This window comes from Macrotis lagotis, chromosome 7 (assembly GCF_037893015.1).
Source record: "Macrotis lagotis isolate mMagLag1 chromosome 7, bilby.v1.9.chrom.fasta, whole genome shotgun sequence".
In the NCBI taxonomy this organism is placed as follows: Eukaryota; Metazoa; Chordata; class Mammalia; order Peramelemorphia; family Peramelidae; genus Macrotis; species Macrotis lagotis.
Window position 1 is genome coordinate 221,556,290 of NC_133664.1, and position 25,153 is coordinate 221,581,442.

At 37.1% G+C, this 25,153-nt stretch overlaps 2 protein-coding genes and 1 pseudogene across 18 annotated transcripts in view; 1 reads left to right on the top strand and 2 right to left on the bottom strand.

Moving 5' to 3' along the window:
* Positions 1–6,664, bottom strand: part of LOC141493584 (large ribosomal subunit protein eL19-like) — a 41,792-nt pseudogene extending 35,128 nt beyond the window's left edge.
* CACNA1C (calcium voltage-gated channel subunit alpha1 C) overlaps positions 1–25,153 on the bottom strand; it is a 970,192-nt gene that overhangs the window by 900,104 nt on the left and 44,935 nt on the right. The window contains exons 2-3 of one of the 4 annotated variants that reach the window (XM_074194971.1): positions 13,956–14,077; positions 11,133–11,256 (exon numbers count right to left, since the gene is read on the bottom strand). The exons of 1 other annotated variant lie outside the window; for it this stretch is intronic. The gene's annotated coding sequence lies outside the window, so the exon portion shown is untranslated. Of the gene's footprint in view, positions 1–11,132; positions 11,257–13,955; positions 15,435–25,153 lie in introns of those variants that run through there. 2 more of the 4 variants (XM_074194970.1, XM_074194972.1) reach the window with 2 other exon arrangements.
* DCP1B (decapping mRNA 1B) overlaps positions 22,046–25,153 on the top strand; it is a 100,808-nt gene continuing 97,700 nt past the window's right edge. For 7 of the 14 annotated variants that reach the window (XR_012470235.1, XR_012470236.1, XM_074194984.1 and 4 more), the window contains exon 1: positions 22,046–22,259. Coding sequence is in view for 9 of the 14 variants with exons in the window: in XM_074194984.1 (XP_074051085.1) it covers positions 22,110–22,259 (150 nt within the window). In the remaining 5 variants the exon portion in view is untranslated. Of the gene's footprint in view, positions 22,260–22,454; positions 22,534–22,841; positions 22,987–25,153 lie in introns of those variants that run through there. The other 7 variants (XM_074194978.1, XM_074194982.1, XM_074194983.1 and 4 more) reach the window with 5 other exon arrangements.

The window sequence follows — 25,153 nt, forward strand, 5'->3', positions numbered from 1 at the left end:
TTTGCATGCTGATTTTTTTATGCCTTCGGTGACTGAGAAATTATAATTCAAGCCTTAGTATTCTTGCTCAAAAAAATCTTGAGACCAATTTGATTGCTTTTGAAGACACACCCTCTGTAATGAGTTTCTAGCTATTTGGAAGGGCCTACTATCATGATTCCCAATGAGATTATCGTAGATATCACTCATTATACCATGGTATGTGCAATGGAGCAGTCATCAGGTCATATTGCAATTGCATATACAGTTTTGTGACTCTTTTATATAATTCCAAAATGTTTTTCAGAATGACTGAATCAATTTATAACTCACTAAAAGTATTTTAGTGCACCTATCTTCCCACAGACATTACATTATCCAGATAAAAAAGCAAGAGTGTCTCAGCTTTCAAGGGATTCATATTCTCAATGACAACAATAATACACATAGGAAGATTCAGCTCCAGGGAAGATGGAAACTATTAAGGTCCCCAGAGTGCAAGGAGATAACAACTGGCAGTGCCTGGGGACCTGGAAGGGTGGACTCCATTTATTTTTTATGATCATCTTTATCCAAAAACAGGTGAATTTTTAAATGTGCATACTAAATGATGAAAAACATGATAAAACATCAGTATGACACAACAAAAAAAAGTAGACACTAATTGTGAGAAGTCATTTAATCTCTGTTTACCTCTATTTCCTCAACTGCAATATGAGGATAATAATAACATTAATTTCTCAGGGTGGCTGTAACAATTAAATGAGATAATGTTTTAAAGCACTTAACAGAGAAGCTTATATAATATATATATATATATATATATATATATATGTATTAGGAACTATATAAATGTTAATTGATATTGTTGTGATTATCCTCATAACAAATATCACCTAACCTCCCACTGTACTTTCCCCTGACCTATCAATGATAATTGAATGACTTCAATGAAAGTTAAAATGAAAATAGCATTTGTTCTTTGGGTTCAGGTGGCCATTTCTTTGATTTTTACTTCCCATCTCTAAGCCCCATTTCCTCATCTCCAAAATTAAAAATCTGTACCTCATTATTCTGAATAGCTTTCTGATTCTAAGTCCTAAAATTTTCTATACAACTGAACTAGAAATGAGTAACCCTGGGTTAGTTCTGGCATTTATCTTGTTGTGCAATCTTGAACCAGTTTCTAAATTTCTTTGTGTGTATTTTTCAGTGATTAAAGTAAATTAGACTCAAGTCTTTCTGATCCCTTCCAATTCTAAAATCATTTGATTTTTCTCTGCATACAAAATTTGCCAACCTCACATGGTTTGAACATTTTCCTTAGGACTAACCCAAGTGAAAAATAGATCTCCCATAGACACTGTGAATGGGAGAGGATCATTTGGTTACTTGGCTACTGGACAAATAATCATGCTGGCCCATAGTCTGCTGTCTTATAGACTCAGCACATCCTGAGGGAGACAGGAATGGCATGGGACTTTCATTAGTCAATAAATTAATGTGATAAAAGAATTGCCATGTGGTAGAGATATTTGACTTGATCTGCTTGACTCAAAAATGTTGAACTAGGAACAATGGGGTAGAGGGCACAGGAATTGAAAACAACATAACTTTCTTTTCTAAAATACAAAAAATGGTAAATGAGTTGTTTAGTTTCATAGGAAGCAAATATTTTGATCAAGAAAAATATTGGAAGGAAATCATACAGTAAGAATGGCCTATAAATTGTGAACTAGACATGAACATTTTGCTTAATTCTCTCTACAATTGATTCATAGTGATTTGTATGAAGGAGCTAAGCATAATAATAATAATACATTTATGCAATGATTCAAAGACTAGAACACAACTGAACAACAACAAAATCAAAATTTTCTCATAATCTTGTAAAATAAGTAGTTTATTATTAATCCCATTTTATGGAAAATGAAACTGAAGATCAGACATTAAGAGGCTGATTAAAGTTGAATTCAAATTTAGATGTAACTTCTAGACTAGTATTCTCTATTACAGGTAGAGAGACTCCATGGTCTATTACAGAAGCAATTAAGCCAGGTGAAGGTCCTTGTGCTCTGTGTGCCTACTTATTTGTTCATTTAATTCTGGATAAGTCACAGAAATGTTCTCCACAATAAGACAGTTCTACTAAAGGAATTAAATCAGCTGTAGTCCAGAGTGTTTGAAAAAGTTTACCTAAACTAAAGGTTCATGGACCTTGCTCCTGGAGCCAGTTACAGATCTGATCTACCACTGATGAAAAGAAATGGACCTTGGTAGACTAATGCACAATAATTATCTACTCTTCCAGAGAGGACTCAATCCTAGAATTTGTCTCAAGAAACCATCTAATATACCTAGAAATTTTTAAACCATAGCAAGGGAGAAAGAAGGAGCACCTCTAGTGCTAATTCAGAATAGGAATGCCTTGATGAACTGGTGGAAGGAATATGACTAGGAATGTTGAGGTGGGTTTAGATTTTAAAAAAAGAGGAGATAAAGAAGAGGGTACCAATTATTTCAGTCCATTTTCTCTCATTTCAGATTTCTAGGTAAGATGAAATGAGGGCACAGTGCCTTTTTGTTTCAATTTTTCTACAAAATGGGCATAATAGAATTTATTGCTGACTTCACAAGGAAGTTTTGTCTCCTGTGTTAATTTATGTATCAAAAAATCTTCAACTATTTGTACTAAAGGAGTTTGTTGTTGAGGTAGTGTATCATATACATTTTCTCTTTTGTTAAGGTTGTATAAGGCTGTACATTCAAGGAGAACTAAATCAAATAACAGCTTCAGTATTTTTGGATTTTAAAGAAAAAATTAAAAAATAAAAGCCCTCCAAGTCAACAACCTTGCAAACATAAACCTGAGATAGGCTGGCTGGAATAATAGCAACAATGCATTGACAGCTAAACAATAACAGTGAAGGTTAAAATATTGGAGTAATGTGATCTATTTACCTACAGGAAATGTGAAAAATACCCTGCCCTTTTATCTTCAAATTACCAGGGTGTGGGTGGAGGGGTGGGGAAGAAGAAAGGAGGGGAAGAAAACAATTCCATCTTCAGCCATTATCCCTATGGAAAAACATAATCTTTATTCAATCAAACATTTGAAAGCTTCATATTTTATAATTATATTGAGTAACTCTAGGATTTCAGACTATTTTACCAAAGTTATCTCAGCAGTACTTAGAACATTTCTGGTAGTTAAATGCTATTATACCTATTTTGTGGAGAAAGGAAAGAGATCTGTTTTTTTTATAAATTCTCCAAGAATATATTGAATATAAAATGAGAAGGTTGATCTAAATGACTCAACTTATACCAATTCAATTCATTTCAATTAAATAAGCATTTTAAAACATCTATTATAAACATGCCTTTATGCGAGGCAATCAAAGAGATACAAAATTTAGATATAATGGGGTGCCTGACCCCATGAAGTTTAGGCTAGATAAAGGATAAAACACATACCGAAACACAAATTTAATCAACTGAAAGTTTGGTATGTCAACAGCAATATGACAACCTAGCTAATGCTATCATAGATTGCATTAAGAGATGCAAAGTCATACAGAAACAAGCAAGTTCTACTCTGATGGGGTAATAGGAATATTGTTCTGGAAATAAGTCTAGTTTGCATGCCATTAGAACCTCTCCTAGTCTGCAAAAATTACCCAACCCTGGGTATGTGCCTAATAATTGACACAGAATAAACAAACACTCCATACAGTAAACCTCTCCCAGATTGAATTGAGTTCGGGTTAAATCTGTCAATCAATCAATCAATGAAAACTTATTAAGTACTACTATGTGGAATGTGGGGACAGCTAGATGAAGCAGTCAATAAGAGTGCCACCCTAAAGTCATCTTCCTGTATTCAAATTTGGAGTCAATCACTTACTAGCTGTGTGACCTTGGTCAAGTTACTTTATCTGGTTTCCCTCAGTTTCAGCAACTAAAATGAATTTGAGAAGGAAATGACATAACACTCCAGTATTTTTGCCAAGAAAACCCTAAATGTGATTATGAAGAGTGAGAAATGACTGAAATATCTGAGCAACAAATGTGACACATCCTACACTAGAGATACAAAAAACAAAAATGAAAAAGTTTTTGCCCTTAAGGAGCCTATATTCTATTTTGGAGAAAATAATCAAGAACAAATAGATGCTAAATAAAAAGAAACCAAAATGTAATTTAAGAAGGAGAGAAGAGACACTAATGACTGAGGAGGCTAAGAAAAGTCATATTTAGTACTTGAACTGAGCCTTGAAGATCAGATGTAAGGAAGGAGTTTATTCCAGTCAGGGACAATTGTCCAAAGACATGCGGGGGTAGGTAAGAGAATATTATGAGTGAAGGTCAGTAAATGGGACACTTGGATTGAACTATAGGATGTGTAAAAGGGAATAATATGTAATAAATCTATGAAGATAAGTTGAAGACATTACCAAAGATTTTAAATATTAATAGGTGGGGTTTTAACTCTATCCTAGTGGATAGAGCTACTCTAGCTTCTTTAGCAGGGAATGGTATGCTCATTCTAATGCTTTAGTAATATCACTTTGAAGTTACATGATGAATTAGATTGGAGAGGGGAAAAATGGAGCCAGGGAAAATAATTAAGAGGCTACTAAGGGGGCGTCTAGGTGGCGCAGTGGCTAAAGCACTGGCCCTGGAGTCAGGAGTACCTGGGTTCAAATCCGGTCTCAGACACTTAATAATTACCTAGCTGTGTGGCCTTGGGCAAGCCACTTAACCCCATTTGCCTTGCAAAAACCTTAAAAAAAGAGGCTACTAGTCAAATGATATAAAGTAAAGGCCTTTGGAAGCAAATTAACCTTGAGTATTCTACAAGTCATGGGGATGCTTTGAAACCATTAGTTCAGACCAAAATTGACATGGTAGCTGACTTAAAGTATTTGAAGGATTACCATGTAGCAAGAATTTGTTCCATTCCTCTCTCAAGAGCAGAACTAGGAATAATTTGGGGAGTTAGTGGGGGAGAGAAGTTTCCAAAGAAGTAAATTTGAGTTGGTTGTCAGGAAAAATTTTGTAATTATTCAAGCCATCCAGAAATGGCATGAGCTGCCTTAGGATATGATGGAGCTCCCCACTCTTGATGGCTTCAAAAAAAGTCTGGGTGATTCTTGAACAGAAATGTTTTAGAGGAGATTCCTGTTTAGTTCTAGGTTGCAATAATGGCCTCTAAGGTGCTTCACAACTATGAAATGATGTGAATTACACAATCAAATACTAAATGCATGAACCAGATACCAAAAATGGTTGATTCCCCAAGAGAGTCTCTTAGATTCCTTCTATCTCTAATTTACTGAGTTTATGATATTAGAATGAAACCTAGGAATCCTATTTTCTATTTCACTCTCTTATACTGCCTTCCTAACTACCAAATGTATTAAAAGTAGATGAAAATAACTAAAATTCCCATAGCAGCATAAGGACTACTATAATAAAGAGATCAATTATTGCTAAGTTTATGTAGTACTCTATATACAAAACATGGTAAGTATGACCTTTGAATTTTAACCCCAACTAAAACCTCACCTTGTACAGGAATTTTTCCCCAACCCTTCGTTATTCTAGGGTTTTGCTTCTTTTATTTATTTCTTATTTATCCTATATATTTCTTGCTTTGTATACATTTGCATGCAAGTTGTATCCTTCCTTAGATTATAAGCTCCTTCATCCTCTTTTGCCTCTTGTTGTATCCCCAACACTTAGCAGAGTGCCTGGCCATATAGTAAATGCTTATTGAGCATTTATTAATTGATTGAAGATATCTCAACTGGCTGCAGCATGGTAACATTATTGGGTAAAGACTGATTAGTCTTGAGTGCTCTGTGAGGAAGTGGGGTGGGGAGGTAAGAAGTGGGACTGCCAAAACCTTAGGAAAAGAAGAAAGATGGCAGAGGTGGTGCAACTGGAAATGGCAACAAAAAGTATGAATTTATATAGAACAGAGAGTGAAAAGATCATGAGGTCCATCATCCAGAGACTCCTGACTGAGTACAGAATCCAACTTAAAGATGGACTGAGACAAAGAGGACTGGAACCCAAAAATACCAGTCAGTGAGGAGTTGAGATAGAATCCCAATAACTTTAGAGCTAAATTGAATCTTCTACTTATTCCAGACTGACCATCAAGATGCAGCAGATCTTCATGCTGACTAAAAAGAGCATGTGGAGAGGAGACAAGACACATTGAGTTTTTTCACCTTGGTTACTCAAGAGCAGAGAGTAAATTGACCTACCCCCATTAAGTTTTCTTTACCAGCACTAAGATCACTAGTAGATCTTCTGCAACTAAATGACCAGTACTTACATCAAGAGCTCTGGAAATAACAGCGGTTCCCCAACCTTACTTTCTTCTCATCCCTTGCAATCATTATCAAAGGGAAACCCTAGTAGAGAAGAAATCCTCTATCCTCACTATCACCAATAGTGAGTGTCTCTGGAGGAATAGGTAAACTAGGCATCCTGTGAAAGAGAGAGAAGAAAGCAGCATATTGACAGGCAAGGGAAAGCATTTCAGTTACCACTTCTCTTCAGACCCTACTGGAGACAACTCAGGACCCCAGTCCAAAAACTCTGGACTTCCTTGCTTTCCCTGACCCTTGATCATCACCTGCCTTGTTTCCTGTCTGGCCCCTGCAGCCATGGTCCTGAGAAGCTATCTCTGTGAAGATTCCTCTACAGGTGATGCTGTTTCCACCTTCTCAGTAGCCCCTGTTAAAAAGAACCTAGGAAAAAAGACTCAGAAGCCATGATGATTTTGTTAAAAGAAATGACATTGAAGAAGAGACATTACCATCTGCTTTGCTGCTAAAGATCATTAAGCCTTCCCATCTGATTTGTAATTGTCTATTTTGTCCCCTTCCCTATTAAAAAGTGAGATCCTTGAGAAGAGAGATTATATTTTTTCTATTTGTATCCCTAGCATTCATCAAAGTACTTGGCACATTCTAAACCCTTAATAAATATTTTCCATTAATTCATTCATGCATCCTGATCACATCTAGAAAGACATATGAGACAGTACCCATTTGTTTATGGTAGCTGAAAGTGCTTTTACTACTTGATTCACTTCATTTGCTGATGTCTATAAAGCACCTTAAAAAGCACTGCAGTCCCAATCATACACCCACATGTATAGCCTCCAGAGTTTATCTCAAACATTTCTTTTGAAGCACAGCCATCCTAGGAGGCACAACAATGGATGTCTGGGAGGAAACTCCCAAGGCTGCTTTTGAATGGACAAATATGGAATTTCTGGGCTTCAAAAGACAGGGTATATGTCATTTCATGTATTCAATGTTTTTGTTATTGAACTTAGTATATTTCTTATAGGACATAGTAAAACAGAGAGAATTAGGATGGAGGTCTCACCAAGATATGCATAACTGATGAGCACCAAACAAGTTACCTGGAAAATGCATAGAATACTACAAAAGATTCCAAATCATATAAATTAAAGCCTCGGACCTCAGGCACAAAATTAAGAGCATACAAACTGAAGGTAATTCATGGAAGTACAAAAGAAGTTATAAACCTGCCTTTTCTACTAATTTATTATGTTAATGTAAGGCACTACTTTGAATGGCAAAGTTGTCCTTTATTGACCTTTTAAAATTGGGGATGATTCTCCTGTCTTTAGTCTCATTAATAACAAAAATTTAGCTTGGGGGACAACAAGGGAAAAAGTAGACTAGCATTCAAAAAATAAGGCTGTGCTATGTGACTGAAATGAAGACTATGGAATTTGGGATGATTGAAACTCCAATCCCAGGACAACCCAGTAGCTAAAGTTATTTTTAAAAACCTTCTTGTCATTAAAGAAATTCCTTGGGCAGCAAGGTGCAAAATGGATAGAACACCAGTCCTGGAATTAGGAGTACCTGAGTTCAAATCTGGAATCAGACAATAATTACCTAGCTGTATGACCTTGGGCAAGTCACTTAACTCCATTGCCTTAACAAAAAAGCAAATTAAAGGAATACCAAGTCCAAAAAATTTTGGTTCCTCAAATAACATTAAAGTAGGAAATAAAAGTCAAATCTTTTCTCAAGGATCTCAAGTATGTTCAAGGTCTTTTACTATATAGGAATTTTGTTGTTACTTCCTCAAATTATTTTAGCCCTTATTATATCCCCCTTCTCCAAATATGGAATTTAAGTTCTCTATTACACAACTTAGCTTTTAATTAAATACTTTTATTCTCCATTTATTCATATACTCTTGAGGTATGTTTGCCCTGTATTACAATCAAAGGCATGGAAACTTAGGATGAACTTGCTTTCAGGAGCAATAGATGGTTGAAAGGTCCTCCCTCCTCTCTTCTGCACCCATGAACTGAAAGTTATTTAAGAGTATCAGCATCAGAGGGTCTACAGGGCTGAAACCATAGGATTTAGCAATCGTGATACTGACACAATTTTTTTTGTCTTTCACATACCTTAGTTGAATGCCATTTCACATTGCAATGGTGGAAAAAAATAATTAACTGATGATCATCCTTTTGGTGATAAGCCTGCTACATTAGCTAAACTGGTCCTCGAAGGAAAGTCTTTCCTTGAAGCCTTTCCGGAAAGACCTCAGTTTGATCTCTATTGGCATAGCTTTCAAGAAATGAGAGAAATTTCCAAAGTAAGATGAAACCTCAAAGTAACTCTTATAGAGAGAACTCATACCAATGCTCAGGAAATAATTACTGATTGATTGGTTTTAAAGATATGGAATACTTTTAATGGGCCTAGTTGATAGAACTGAGAAATATATTCCGAGAAATATTATTTCTTTTTTAGGGTTTTTTTTTGCAAGGCAAATGGAGTTAAGTGGCTTGCCCAAGACCACACAGCTAGGTAATTATTAAGTGTCTGAGACTGGATTTGAACCCAGGTACTCCTGACTCCAGGGCTGGTGCTTTATCCACTGAGCCACCTAGCCGACCCCCAGAAATATTATTTCTTTTGCATCATTAGAGGTCTACCTCCGATCAAACACTAATGGGACAAGTAACTACTACTACTACTATTACTACTACTACTAATAATAATAATCATAATTAAGAGTAAGTTACAGCAAGACAATTTTAACTCAGTACAATATTTAGCATTTGTCTTCTTTGAAGCTTGGTGTATGTCAGTTAAAAAATTAATAGGAAAAATTATCATAAATTAAAAAACTAATACATTGGGTTGTAACAGAAATAATTATATTTCTTCATGCATAATCATTCTGTTATCTTCACTGAATATTCCAAGCAAATCATCATCAATGCTTTAAAATATATATTTCGTCTAGATTAGAGGTACCCAGAGTTAAAATCTACTGTCTTCTTTTTGCTGTTAGCAAAATAAAGAATATGAGTTTTCAAGGGTTTTCAAGGGTTATTAATTCCTCAATTCAACAGTGACAGATTTCTTTTTGTGAACTTATTATAATAAAAAAAATGAAGAACTCTCTTCCTTTTGATGGAAAAAGACATATTCTTCAGATTTCTGACTCCATGGAAAGTTACTTCACTACCCAAACTAATATGATATGGGTAATTTGGTTTGTTTTCCTAAACATGGTATTTAATATTGATCTGTGGGTTGGGTTGGTTTTTATTTGTTTTTTTTTGTTTTCCATTGTTTATATTACCAAAACCTTGTTACATTAGCTAAATGGCATATATTTATCATAAAAAATTTATTTATCATAAAACTCAGATCCTTAGTTTCTAGATATCTCAATGAGCAAAGTCGCTGGAAATAAAGCGACTTTTTACAAAATCAGCCCAATGTTGAAAAGCATTATTTTAAAATTATTAATGCATGCAAAATAGTCTATATTCACAGCTACATGACAAAAATACACTCCTATTTGCCTCCTCCCCTTAAAGGAAAATAAAATCAACTCTTAGTGTAAATAAAACAGACTTCAAGAACCAAGTGATAATTTAAAAATAGGAGGGGAAAAAAGTGTTGAATAAAACCCAAATTTATCAGCTGTAAATTTAAATGTGAATAAATTAAAATCTTCAATAAAGTTAATAGAATGTTAAAATGAAAAGCAAACAACAATTTGAAGTATACAAAAAGTGCAGAGGGTAAATGAAAATATATTAGAAAACATACTTCAGATTAGTTTTGAAAAATGGGCATTGAAATCATTACTTTAGGTAAGACAACATGAGAAACTATTTACATAAAGAAAAATAAATAGGTAGATTTCGACATCCTTAAACATAGATGCACCAAATTTCAAAGTCAAATTTTCTAAAGAAATATTTGAATTGCAAAAAGATAGTAGCCCAATAATTTTAGTGGAACAAATATAGAAGAAAATACATAGTTGAACAGAGCATCGAAAAAATAAAATTAAAAGAGCCTGGTTATTACTATATGGGAATATAAAGATATGGGTATATTTATTTCCAACATTACTTGATAATGTGACAGACATGTAAAACAATAAGTATATTTTAAGATTATAACCTAATAAAATATTAATAAAGGCATTAAGAACAAAATATACAGAACTAAATGGAGATTTAGTAACAACATCCTAATAAATGATCAAAAAACAAATAAGAAATCCTAAAAGAGATAATTATGAGTCAACATATCAAAATTTGGGGGCTATTCCTAAAGTGATCCTCAGGAGAAAATGAATGTTTTTGAAATATTGACACAAGGAAGAGAGAAGATTGTTGTATTTCTGAGACTTAGAAAATCAACAAATTAACTATCTCAAAACAAATTCAAAAGAAGCTTTTTTTTAATTCAGGGAAGAAATAATGAAAATCGAAAATTAAAAGACTATTGAAGTGATCAAATAAAGAGTTCATTTTATTTCAATACTGGCAAAATCGATAAATCATTAGCCTGTGAGGGGTGGGAAGGGAGAGGAAAGAAAATCAAATTTAAAGAGAAAACACTTTAAATACATTTAGTATACCACAGCAACATATTCAACATTATTCATTATGATCAAATTGGATTTATAACAAGAGTGAACAGATTGCTCAACATTTCAAAACAATTAGCATAACTAACCATGTAAATAATAATAGCTAGGGGAAAAAACCCACATGAATCCTTTAGCAGATGCAGGAAAAATTTTCAACAAAATGCAACACTTACCATGAAAAGTAATCTATGATGCAGGAGAACAAATGTCCTTTGTGTAAGTCATCATCCAGGGAGCTAGGACAGTGTCTTTTTGGACAATGAGTAGCACCATATTATAGCAGAAAGATCCCTGGTTCTGGAATAAGATGGCCTAGTGTTCAAATCTTGTCTTTGCTGCTTTCTATCTGTATGACCTTATGTATATAACCTGCTATGCCTTAGTTTCCTTATATGTCCCCTATGTCTTAATATCTCATGATCTCTCTCGCTTCTTTCCTCTACAATCTGCTTCTCCCCAGATGCTTCAGTATTTCTAAATCTATTTTTCATGTTCACCATGATGTCCAGTCTCTTCTTCCCTCATTATTTCCTAGACAATTCAGCTATGATGATGTTTGGCTTTCCTGCTTCCCAATCTTGACCCTATTAATAACCTATTTCACTATACACTAACCTCTGTAGGGACAGGGAACAGCTTACCCCCAGGTCGGGTGGTATAAAGACCTGAGAAATCATTTGGTCTGACACTGCCAAGGCATCAGGGAACTCAAAATTCAATAAATCTAGGAACTTTTGGGGGATGAATTAATTAAATATTTGACCAAAGATAACAGGGTAATTTTTAAATTGATAATTTTATGTGATTCTCAAATGATATTATAAATATCCAAATGACCCTTGGCAGAAAAAAGTTCCCCATCCCTTCTAAGGTCAAATCCCTTGCCTCTCTATTTTACTATCACTCATCTCTTTCCAAATCCTAGAGTTGGATTCCCTTACCATTTGTCTTCTGTGCTCCTACACACACACACACACACACACACACACACACACACACACACACACACACACAATTGTGCATGTAGGATAATGTAGGGAATCATATAACCACGATGACTGACAAGGTCCAATAAAATTTATATTTTTCTAATTTCAATATTTGCAGGACAGGCACTGAACTGCAACTTGTAGAGGGAGTTTAATCACTGAGAATCAAATATATATTATATATATATATATATATATATACACACACATATATGTTTATGTAAGTATATATGCATGTGTACATAGATACATATATATGTACACACACACACACACACACACACACACACACACACACACACACCAGAGAATTCAATGGTCTGGATATACTTCTCCTTCCCAACAAAAAACAAAAACAAAAACAAAAATAAAAACCTTTAAGTGGTTTCTTACAGTAAGGGCAATCTCTTTATTCTCCCCAGTTATTTATAAAATTCCCCACAAAGGGTATTCCAAACTATTTCTTCTTTTCTTAAGCCACCCCCTCTACCTTCTCCTTTTCCATTTCACCACACTTCAGACTTTTCTGTGAAAATAAAGGCAATTTTCAATAAAGTCCCTCCCCCCTTTCCTATATTTCAAAACACCTTGGTATCATCTCCCTCCCCCATTCTCCTCTTTATTCCAATTTTGATAAAAAAGAGACTTCTCAACAGTTCCATGATTTGTATCTCATTCTTCTTCTCTTCTCCAGATCATCCTTATAATTATCATCTCTCTCTTTCTCAGTCTCTGCTTCTGTCTCTGTCTGTCTCTCAATTTTCAATTCCTTTCTATCTCTTGGCTCCTTTACTGCTGCTTACAAAATGATTGATCATGTTCCCACAATTAAAAAAAAATTATTCTGTCCTATCATTCCACCAAGTTTCATCCTATAATCTCTTCTCCCTTTCACAAACTCCTAGAAAAAGTTATCTACACTCATTACCTCCCTTTCCTTTCCTCAACTGCTTATCATTTTCTATCAACCTATCTTCCAATTTCATGATTCAACTGAAATTATTCTGTTACTAATTAATTCATTGCCAAAATTAATGGACTTTTCTCAATTCTCATTCTTCTTGATCTCTCTGGCACTTTTTGACTCTATTGACCATAACTTCTTCCAGGATATTCTCTTCCTTGGGTTTTTGAACATTGCTTTCCCCTTGTCATCTTCTTATGCCTAGTTCCAATCTTGGAAAAATCTTCAATTCTTTATTCTCTTTCATCCCACATATTCAAGCAGTTGCCAGTGCTTTTCAATTCTTCCCCTACAATATCTTTTGACTATCTGTTTCTTTTTTTAGAAATTTGAGGCAATGGGATTAAGTGATTTGCCCAAGGTCACACAGTTAGGCAATTATTAAGTGTCTGAGGCCAAATTCCAGGACCAGTGCTCTATCCACTGTGCCACCTAGCTGCCCCTCTGCCTCCTTTCTTCACTCAGACAGCCATTACTCTAATTCAACCCTTTACTCCTCTCTTAACTACTGTAACAACCTCTCACTTGTCCTGCTTCTTCTGGTCTCTCTCTTCTGTAATCCACCCTCCAGAGACTGGTTGAAGTGATATTCATAAAGCTCAGGTCTATTTGACTATGAAATCCCAATGTTCAAGAATCTCCTATGATGCCCTATTAGTTCTTCAGAATAAAATATAAACTCTTCTGCTTTGTTCTTTAACCATTTGTAATCTGACTCCAGATGAACTTCTCAGATTCATTGTGCATTCCTATCCACATATTCTACATTCCAGTTTTAAGTTACCTATATTGGGCATTATACCCGCCCCCCTCACCGCCATGTATTTACATAGGATGTTTCCTATGCCTTGATTATACAATATGCCTCCTAACTTCTGCCTTATATAACTGTATTCTTTGAGACCTATGCTGATTCCCTCCCAGCTGCTGAGAGCACTGTAAAGTATACTCTAGTATCAGAAAAGGATGATATGTGGTCCCAGGTCTAGATAGGGTACCAAATACAGGGTGAGAGAACAGTTGTCATCTTTTAGTTTTGTTACCTATTACTCAGGTCCAGATCACAGATCCAGGATGGACTGAGAAAGTGATCCCATTCTGGTGGTAGGGGGCAGCTAGGTGGTGCAGTGGATAGAGCATTGGCCTTGGAGTTAGAAGGACCTGACTGCAAGAAGCACAAAGAAAACAATTCAAATACAAAGGAAAAACAATCAGACTCACACAGGACCTATCAGACTCAACAATGAAGGATCGGAAGACCTGGAATAGCATATTTTGGAGAGCAAAGGATCTGGGATTACAACCTATAATGTATTACCCTGCAAAATTCAGAATATACTATCAGGGAAAAAGATGGATATTCAATGAAGTAGAGAACTTTCAGAATTTCCTGACACAAAGACCAGAACTGAACAGAGAATTCAATCACTAAATATGCACTCAAGAGTTGCATAAAAAAGTTCTTAGGTAGGGGCGGCTAGGTGGTGTAGTGGATAAAGCACCGGTGCTGGAGTCAGGAGTACAAATCCGGCCTCAGACATTTAATTGTTACCTAGCTATGTGGCCTTGGGCAAGTCACTTAACCCCGTTTGCCTTGCAAAAACCTAAAAAAAAAGTTCTTAGGTGAGAATTCCAGTGTCTCCCAGTTTTTAGTATCATAAACTGTGAGGTCCTGAGTCAGTGTCTCTGTAACTTAAAATCATTTGTGAAGTTCTCAGGTGAGACTTCCAGAGCCTTCCAGTGCTTAGAGCACTTTAAAGTTCTTACAGTTAATTAGAACAGATTTGACTTAACTGGTGCTTCACTTAACAAAGGGTTAAGTACCCTGGGCTCTGGGGCTTTGCCTTGCAAAAATTTTAAAAAATGTGGTGGCAGGGCCACCTATACCTATACCTATACCTAACAAGCAAATTGAAAACTAAGCAGCAGCAGAATGGTTCGGACTCTAGGAACAACCTGGGGCCTCAATATCTATTTGTAGCTCATTCTGGAGCTTGAAGAAGAATAGCCAGAGCGGGAACCCCAGAGTGAAAGGAAGTTTGACATTCTCTCTGAACCAGAATGGTGGGATTCCCAACCATCAGTTAGATGGTGGCTGAGTCTAACAGCAGTCTACTATTAATCAGATCTAGTCCCAAGAACTTCTAGAACTCAGATCAGGGATGAAACATTAAGATTGTGGGTTGGGTAAGGAAAACACTTGCAGGTTTCCAGCATTAATTGTGTCTAAATCCCTGGAATAATGCAATAATTATCAGCAACAGGAGCAACCCAGATCTTCCCTCCATTGTCTGTTTGAAGTCAGAAATTAGGCCGGAAGAAAAAAGAAGAGAGAGAAGAGAAGAGAAGAGAAGAGAGGGAAGAGAAGAGAAGAGAAGAGAAGAGAAGAGAAGAGAAGAGAAGAGAAGAGAAGAGAAGAGAAGAGAAGAGAAGAGAAGAGAAGAGAAGAGAAGAGAAGAGAAGAGAAATCACAATAAAAAAGTTATTATGATGACAGGGACACTCAAGACACAAAACCAAAGAATGATTTCAAAAGTTTATAATCAAAACCTCAAAAAAAATTCTGCTTGGGAATAAATTTAGCTAGAATCCTTAGAAGAGATGAAGCAAGAACTTAAGAAAGAGTGCAATATGTTTTTAATAAATCAAAAGAGGAAAAAAAATTTAAAAAGCAAAAAAAAAAAAAATAAATAAATCAAAAGAGGACCCTAGAGGAAAATGTAGAAAAGAAATGAAAGAAATGAGAGAAATGGAATAAGTAATTGGTTTGGTTAGAGATGTAGCAAAATCTTAGCAGAGCAGCAAATTTCCTAAAATTTAGAATAGATCAAATAGAAGTTAATAACTCCATGAGAAATAAAAAGTTACTAAAACAAAATCAAAAGACTAAAAAATATTAGGAAAAAATGTAAGCTTGAATAACAAAAATACCTGAACAGAAAAACAAATCAAGGGGAAAAAAATAAGAATCATTGTAAAATCTTATAAGCAACTGCTCAGATCTTTTTTTTTAAAGGTTTTTGCCAGGCAAATGGTGTCAAATGGCTTGCCTAAGGCCACACAGCTAAGTGTCTATGGCCCCATTTGAACTCAGGTACTCCTGACTCTAGGGCCGGTGCTCTCTCCACTGCACCACCCAGCCTCCCCTGCCCAAATCTTTTAAAACAAGGGGAAAAAATAGAAAAATAAAATCTACTAGTCTCTACCTGTGAGAAACAACAGTGAAAACTCTTAGGAACATCATAGCCAAAAATCATAGCCATATATTCTAGATGAAGGAGAAATACTGCTAGCAACCAGAAAGAAAGAATTCATGTAACTCAGAATCATAGCAAATATAATACATAATTTGGCAACCAATCCCCTAAAATCGTAAAGATCTTGAAATACAATATTCCAGAAATTAAACGATAAAGGCTTACAATCAAGAATAACTTACTCAGTAAACCTGAGTATACTATTATAAGAGAAAAAAATGAAATAAAGGACTTCCTGATGCTATGCAATCCAGAGCTATGCAAGTACTTCAAAGTTCAATCACAGGAGTTTAGAGAACCATAAAAAGACAAACAGGAATAATTATAAGGAATTAAACAAAGATAAACTGACTTTAAAAATATATTATTTTTTCTTAGTATATCTAGGTTCTGAGCACTAGCCCTGAAGTCAGGGAGATCTGAGTTCAAATCCAGCCTCAAATAATTACTAACTGTAGGACTTTGGGCAAGCGATTTAACCCCATTTACCTCAGTTTCCTCATCTGTAAAAGAAACTAAAAAAAGAAATGACAAGTCACTCCAGTAACTTTGGCAAGAAAACTGCAAATGAGGACACAAAGAGGCAGAAATGACTGCACAACAACAAAAATTACTGTGATGATAGATGTGTTCCCTCTGAGTCCTTTTATGGTCAGGGATCGTAGAGAGAATCTAATTAGACAGACATAGAAGTGGTTCTGATCTGTCCTGATTATCTTAAAAAAAATGGAAAGAGAGAAGAAAAGAAATATAATCAGGTTGTGCAGGTAGACATCTATACAAATAAGGGGGTTGGGAAGTCACTTACATTTGAACCTCAAGCTCATTTTAACTACTCAATGGAGAGAAGAATACAAACAAATGCATGTGTGCAAGTACACACACACACACACACACACACACACACACACACACACACACACACAAACACACAAAGATGGGAGCAGAATTACGTTTTCCTCAACAGGGAAATGAGGAATAGCAGAGAAGGGTGCTAGATAATTGGCATTCTTCATTCACTTGATTACTTCTATGTGGATGGTCAGACATAAGGCTTGACTGTATACTTGAGCTTGATGAAACAATGCCATTTCAAGTAGAAGTATCAGGAGGACATATTATCTATAATAAATCCCTCTTTTTCTCAAATTTTGTGCTGTTTCCTTTGTAACACAATATCTTTGGCAAACACATCACTCTGTTAATGATCAGAAAGATATTGAATAAATTATCTTCTCTCAAATCTTTCAAGGAATTATGTACAGGTTCACTGATAATTTTAAAAAGTAGCAATAGTAGTACTACTAGTAATAACAACAGCAATAATAAAATACTAATAACTCCTCTTTGCTCAATCATCATCCACCTCATGCAAAGAGAGATGCTATGGTTAGTTCAGAGTGATGAACTAACCACAGCATCTCTTTGGGTCCTGATATGTCTACATGATCAGGGAAGTCCCAGCAGCATCTTTGAATTTCCAGCCAAATGAGCTTTGGGAATACCATGTTTGAATTAGTGCCCCAACCATACATGATTTCTTCTGTGTCTGAGAAAGAGAAAATATGGCCTATGGTTTGGTAGGCTGGCCCATTCTGAAGGACAGCTTGGCAGCAAGAATAGTTAAATGAGTGGTTGTTCTTTCAAGTGTGGGTACCACAAGAAGGTGAAATATTTCAGAAATACCAATACTCCATCTATTGGATATGCTTCACTGAAGAGTGTTAACTATTAAGTAGGCAAACTCAAGTGCCCCTAGAGTGGTCTGAAGACATGAATATTTGCATGATGTTTCTATCTAGTGGAAGCCTATGCACCCCATGGAGTATTAAATTCTCCTGACAACAGAGTACTGACTCAGTGAACCTTAAAAAGGGGTTATTTCTTTTCCATCAATTCAATATGAGTCAAATAACTCTTCTTCCCTTTGTCTCCTATGTATGATTGAGGAAGAATTGCTGTTTCCCTATCCTAGCAGAAATGGCTAAAGCCCATATGTGTTTAGGTGAGCCTTCCCTCCTTTTTTTTTTCTTCCCTCCTTTTGTTAAGACCCTAAGCATATAAGAAACCAAGATTTAAATAGATTTTCCTAGGTCTCCAGGATGGGAAGTAGAAATTCAGAAAGTATGAGAAAAAAAGAACTTGGCATCTCTCTCTGTAGAAATCAGGGCTGCCTAAAATTGAACCTTCAGAACTGAGGGGGTTCTATGTGGAGAAAGTGAGTGTCCTTCTTCCCTTGGGTCCAGATGCAATCATGCAACAATATTATTTCACTTGGAAGAACTTATTCAGGATTTAAGAGACTGATTCCAATCAGAAATTAATCATTTTTAAAAAATTTCATGTGGGTATTCTGAGTTCACCCATTTTTATTTGCTTGCTTAGTGTGATTTTGGTACTCTCTTTTGAATTGTCCTAGGAATTTACAGGGGTCCACTAAGGAAATTCTAGTTGTCTTATGTGTTCAAAGGATCCAGAGGATCTTGGTCTCTAATTAGATCATCCAGTGTGTTGCACAGCTCTCTGGAAAAATTTTAGTTATACTGTGTATTGCAGGGAGGGACTGAGAGGAATCTTCACCTAATCCAGTTAAGCTCTTCACCTGAAAGTGGAAGTTGAATCCTTTTATTCTTCAACAGTAAAAGGACTTTAAGGTGCTACAATCATTACCTTACCTATACTAACCTGAAAAGGATGCTTTTCAAATTATTTTTAATGAATTAGAATGTAAGCTCCTTGAGGGCCTTCTGCTTATATTTGTATTCTCTGTGAATAATAGCACTATTTTTAGCAAAAAATTGGTCCTTAATAAATTTTGTTGACTTACTTAAGTCTTGGACAGGTCCCTAATCCATTCTGAGAAAGAAAGCTCTACATATTCTGCAGATTTATTTGGGGTTTGACTTGCTCTCTGGGAAGCTTGGGTTTATTTTTTCCTTTTCTCTATTTTTCACCTTTTTAAATTTGAATTATTTTTCTATTTGATTGTGTTAGGATAGGCCTTATATGTATTAAACTGGCAAAATCTATAGGAATTTTTTAAAGTGATATTTGTAGAATTTGTATAGTTTTGTATCTGAGAATGATTATGAACCACAAACCCACCAGCTGTGCTAAACTTTGTACCTCCATATAGATGTTTTGGAATATTCTAAGAATTATACTGAATAGAATGTTTGGGACCTGTTACTGTGTGCTACATGGACTTTATGAACCTCTTTAGTAGTGAGAGAAACTGTGGGAAGAACTTGAAAAGATAATATTTGAACATCCCTAAGACCCAAGAGAACTTTCAAGAATTGAAAATATGGACAAATACACTATCACAGCTCAGTCTATTTAACTAGGGGAAAGTTGAGGAGGAGTCACACATGGTAATGGGCTTGGAGGGGTAGCCCATGTACTTGGCAATGACAAAGCAATCTACTAGAGAGCAGAAAGAGTCAGTCTCAGGGAATCTTAAAAAGATTATCTATCCATCTCAATCATAAAATAAACATTATTAAGCACCTAGTATATACCAGATGTAGTACCATAAAAAGGGGAAATAAAGGCAAAGATAGTATTTGCCTTCAAAGATCTCACAATCTAATGGTGGAGGGGGACGATATACAAAAGAAAGTATGTACAGGCTAAATAAAGAAGAAATAAGAAAACATTAATAGAGGGAAGGCATAAGAATTAAGAAGTATTGAGAAAACTTCATATAGAAGATGTGGTTCACAAAAAAATTCATTCCGTAATAATGGAAAACTGAGGTAGAGCTTCAAGCACATATCAATTTATTAGGGGCACCTAGGGTTTCTCTGTATTCTAGGACTCCTCTGCATGAGAAAAAAAAATTGTAGCTATTGAGGGAGTACCAACAAATAGAATGAGGCCATGCAATTCTTTGATTGGTCAATTCCAGAAGGGGAGACACAAATGATCGGTCAAGCCTGGGGAAGTGGAACCTTCATATTTGGCCAAGGGAGACATCCCTCAAATACCAGTGTTTAGTCAGTGACTGGACAACAGGCTCTGGGATTTTCCACAAGCATCCTTCAAACATTTGATGTAAAGGGACAAAATAAATGGGGAAACTGTGGTTTTCTAGACTATAACAACATTCATAGGAGTTGGGGAGTAGGAGGGAGCTAGTACAGCAAGTCTCTATCTCTATCCTTAATCAGGTCTAAATAACAAACTATAAATCTACAAATATGGCAAACAAATATCTTATAAGTCATTTAAAATGCAACATAATCGTCAATATGTGGATAGTAATAGCCACACATGATGGGTTAATGTAAGAGATCACAGAACTGCTGAGAAGAGCTGTGTCCTTCATAGTATAAAGAACTCATTTCTAAAATATATAGACGACTGAGTCATTTATAATGTTATTATTTAATTGACAAATGGTCAAATGATATAAACAGGTAATTTTCAGATGAAGATAAAACTAGAATCATATAAAAAATGCTCCAAATCATTATTAGAGAAATACAAATTTTAAAAACTCTTGGGGTATCAACTTACACTCATTAGAATGGCTAAAATAACCAAAAAAAGGAAAAAGATCAATGTTGGAGAAGATATGGGGAAACTGGGATACTAATTCATTTTTGATGGAGTTATGAATTAATCCAACCAGTTTGGAGAGCAATTTGGAACTATACCCAAAGGGCAATAGAACTGTGCATATACTTTGATCCAGTAATACCACGATTAGGTCTTTATTTCAAAGAGTTCATTAAAAAAAGGGGGAAAAGACCCACTTGTATAGAAATATTTATATCAGTTCTCTTTATAGTAGCAAAGAATTGGAAATTGAGGGAATGTCTTTCATTTGGGGAAATGGCTGAACAAGTTATGGTATATGAATGTTATTATGAGTGACCAGACTTCAGAAAAGCATGGAAAGATTTGCAAGATGTGATGCTGAGTGAAATGAGCAGAATCAGGAGAACATTGTCCATATTAACAGTAACATTTTGCAATTTATCATGTTCTCTATCTCTTCTTTGGTCATAAACTTCTCATAGACTAAGCAATTCTTTGTTCTATTTGTCTTATGACAAAATTTTATTTCTTTAAGTTTTTTTTTTTTGTTTGCAAGGCAATGGGGTTAAGTGGCTTGCCCAAGGCCGCACAGCTAGGTAATTATTAAGTGTCTGAGGCCGGATTTGAACTCATGTCCTCCTGACTCCAGGGCCGGTGCTCTATCCATTGTGCCACCTAGCCACCCAGTCTTCTATCCGGATCTTGAAAAAATTTTCTTGATTCGGGGGTCTAGGGAAATTTAAGGGAAAACATTCAAAACCAGTCAAGATGTTCAAGGAATGATGGCTTCAGATGAAGGAGGCAGCTGGGATGAGGATGGATAAAAGACCCCGGAGACACGGGAAAATGAATTCACTGTTGAGCTGGAGAACAGCTGTTTGCTACTTGGGGGCTGCCTTGGTGAGAGGAGTAGCCCGGGCACGCCGCTATCCAGCGGGATGGCAGCCGATGAAAAATAAGGTCCCCGACAGGGTCGCCACTGGGATCTCACAATGAGGCAAGCGCTGCCCTTGATACACGCGCGGAAATGGCCGGAGGAGGCCCCGCGGGTCCCTCGCGCGGGCCTTCGAGGCGAAAGCCGGCAGCCGGGCTGAAGGCGGACCGGGCCGCCGGGCGAAGGATGCGGCCGAGTCTGGACCCTGTTGCCCATGGATACGAAATCCCGGAGGAAAATAAGCCGGTGTCGATTAGCGATGCCTGGTGGCGGGAAGCCCTGGTGGCGGGAAGCCCTGAGGGCGGGAAGGCCCGGCGCCGGGCGCGCCGAGGCCGCGGTCCCCCTCGGTCCCGCTCTCCCGCTCTCCGCTCTGGCTCTCGGTGCGGGGAAGTTCGCGCTTCTCGGCGCTCGATTGGCCGCGGCTGCTGGCCAGCCGCGCGGATGTCCCGGAGGGAGGGAAGATGGCGGCGCCAGCTGCTGGTGGCCTAGTGGGCAAGGGACGGGACATCAGTCTGGCGGCCCTGCAGCGCCACGACCCCTATATCAACCGCATAGTGGACGTGGCCAGCCAGGTGGCTCTGTACACTTTCGGCCATCGGGCCAACGAGTGGGTGCGTGAGGCCGCGACGGGGCGGCCGAGGCCGACTCGGGCTGGGGGAGGGGCTAGGCCTGCGCGGCCGGGCCCGGGCCCGGAGCCCGGCGGGGACTAGAGGCCTGAGGCCGGCGGGGCGGCGGGGGGCAGGGAGAGGGGGCGGCGGGGGTGGCGGGGGGAGGGGCGGGCCCAGCACTCCCCGCCCCGGCACCCGGGCCCGAGACCCCTAGAAAGCGTTTGGTCGCCGCCAAGCGCGCACGGTAGCCTCAGGCACAGCGCGCTCTCCCCGCCAGGTAGGAGGATTTGTCTTTTTAATGAATTTTTAAACTATTGATTGAGTGCGAACTAAGGACTTAGACTCGTGACAGGTTCCTTTGGGGATAGAAAGACGAAGTGGGGCAAGATCCCGGCCCAAAAGCGCAAGAAGGGGAGGGAGAAACTCGGGGGCGAAGCCTGGTGCCCCCGTCCTTATTTCTGGGCTCGGAACTCCAGCTCACCGGATGTGGATCGATGTGAAGGCAGGTGGGCGAGGCCGGCCAGGAAGCTGGGGGGGGGGGGGCGGGAGTGAAAAGAGCGCGAGTCAGAGCACCTGGGGGCAGCGTCCTACGTCATCACTGCGCGCCCGCTCTGAACCTCAGTTCCCTCCACAAAACGGGATGAAAACCATCCGCTGAAGTAGGCAGCGCCATGCTAAGAGTTTTATCCTCTATTCGTGGGTGCGAAGTGGCTTACTGAGAAAGGACTAGGTACTCTATAAATATTACTGAATTTGTAAAAAAGAAATCGCTGGTTACTAGAGTGTAGATAACGGGAATTCTGTAGCTGCGTAGTTACTCAGATTTAATAAAGTAGCCCATGCTCCTGTGGAAAAGGTGGAGCAGTGTGGTCAAAGTGCGGCTTAATGTTTTGTTGTCTATTTGGAAAATCTTTAATGAAGCGCCCCGGGCATTTTTCTCCTTGATTCTTTGTTTTAGATTGTTTATCACTGAATTGAAGAAAGGCATGGGTGATTTGCTTAGCAAATTTTCAGATGGCATAGACCTGAGAATTAAACAGACTAGCTGAGAATCAAGTTTAAAAAAAGAACTTGGTGGTCCAGAGTATAGGGCTGAATATAAGATGAGAAAGGATACATATGAAGTCTATGTGGATTCCAAAAATCAACCTAATAATTTAAGATGGAGGAGGTGTACTAACCAATTTTGGTTAGAAAACCAACCAAAATTGCAGTGGGATTCTGTTTATGTGAGGGAAGAGAATTAATTCCCCCCGATTTGATGGTTTGATGTAAAGACCGGATGAGCGCTTGGTAGATAACATTTGGAGATTTTTTTTTTTAAGTTAAACGCTAGGGAGCCTCTAAGGTCCTTTCTGATTCTGAGGTTCTGTGAAATTCTTCCATCCCTGTCCTCTAGCATATCTTTGCCTAAGACAGTACTTGTCATCTAAAGTCAGCTCTCTTCCATTCTACCACAAGTATTTCTAGGTAGAAGAATGAAGGTAGGAAGACAAGAATGGATTAGATTTTTAATGTATGGAAGGAGTGAAAGTTGAGCATTTTTTTAAAAAGGAGATGTTAATGCCAAGCTAGTGAGTCAGAGTTGTCACTCTGGAACTGTATGAGTTGGGTGTCAAGCATTCCGATGGATACAAATTTCCTAACAGTTGAGAAAAATGATATATGAGATAACAGATATATCATTAGTTGATACATAGAGTTGTATTTCCGGTTTTCGAACAGATTGCCTTCAGATAATATACAATTCATATATCAAATGGTCATTCTCTTAAAGTTTTCAAAGTTCTTGCAACTAAAGAAAAAAATAGTTCAACTGTAAAAGTCTGAGCATATGATCAGTGGGGAGTTCATAACAATTGCCTCTACTGTCACCAGTATGTGCCACTGTGAAACTTTTGAATCTTTTGAGTAAAATGATAGGAAAACTGTAGAGAAAATACTTGAGAGAGAGAAAGAAGGAAGAAAGTTTGCAGAAAGGCAGGCAAGTGCCCAGAAGGCCAGTTAATTGTTATATTCAAAATAAATGAAGATTGACCTAGCTAAATAAGCAGAGAAGTAGGGGATTGGATAGAAAGGATAAGCAAAGAATGAAGTTCTGTTAGAGAAGGAAAAGAATACTTGTTAAGAAACATGGAATTTCCCAACCTCCCCTTTAACAGGAATGCCAGGAATAAGATATTTAAAGCAAAATTTTCTGACAGTTGCCAAAGAAGCCTTAATCACACAAATATCTATGAAGCATTGAACAGTATACCATGATGATTTTTTTTCTAGTTCTGATCTTTTTTCTCAGGATTATTCCCATTTTTCAGAAGAATAATTTAATCCCTGTGTTTCATCATTTGAGTGCAATGACTGTTGACATAAGTTGAAGTTATGTGAAAAGTCTTAGATATTTGTCTTGATGTCTAACAAGTCCTAGGAGTTTGGAAAACGACACAAATAAAAAGTATCTGTAGTTTATAATTTTAATTTTGAACTGCTTTAGTTTTTAAACCCCATTTGGCTTTTACAATAAATTTGAATTTAAATAATTAGATGCCATATTTTAACATGAAATCAGAGATACCCATTGAAACAAATGGTACAGAATTCTGTCTTAAAAAGAATATTTTCTCTTGTCATGAAGTTCATTGAAGTTCACTTTAAAAGAGTATTTTGCCTTTTGCAGATTTGTGTCCTTTGAACCTTAATAGAACAATTATTTGCATTTCCAAAAGATGTTTTATCTAAGTAGCCTACAATACTGTTACCTCTTCAAATCTCTAAAAATATGAGTGATGTAGATTAGTTATTTTCCCATTTCTATGGGGGGAAAACCAGGCATGTAGTAATAAAATAGCCAAATCCAACCTGGCACATCCACTTACCTTTACTACTGAAATAGTTCTGCA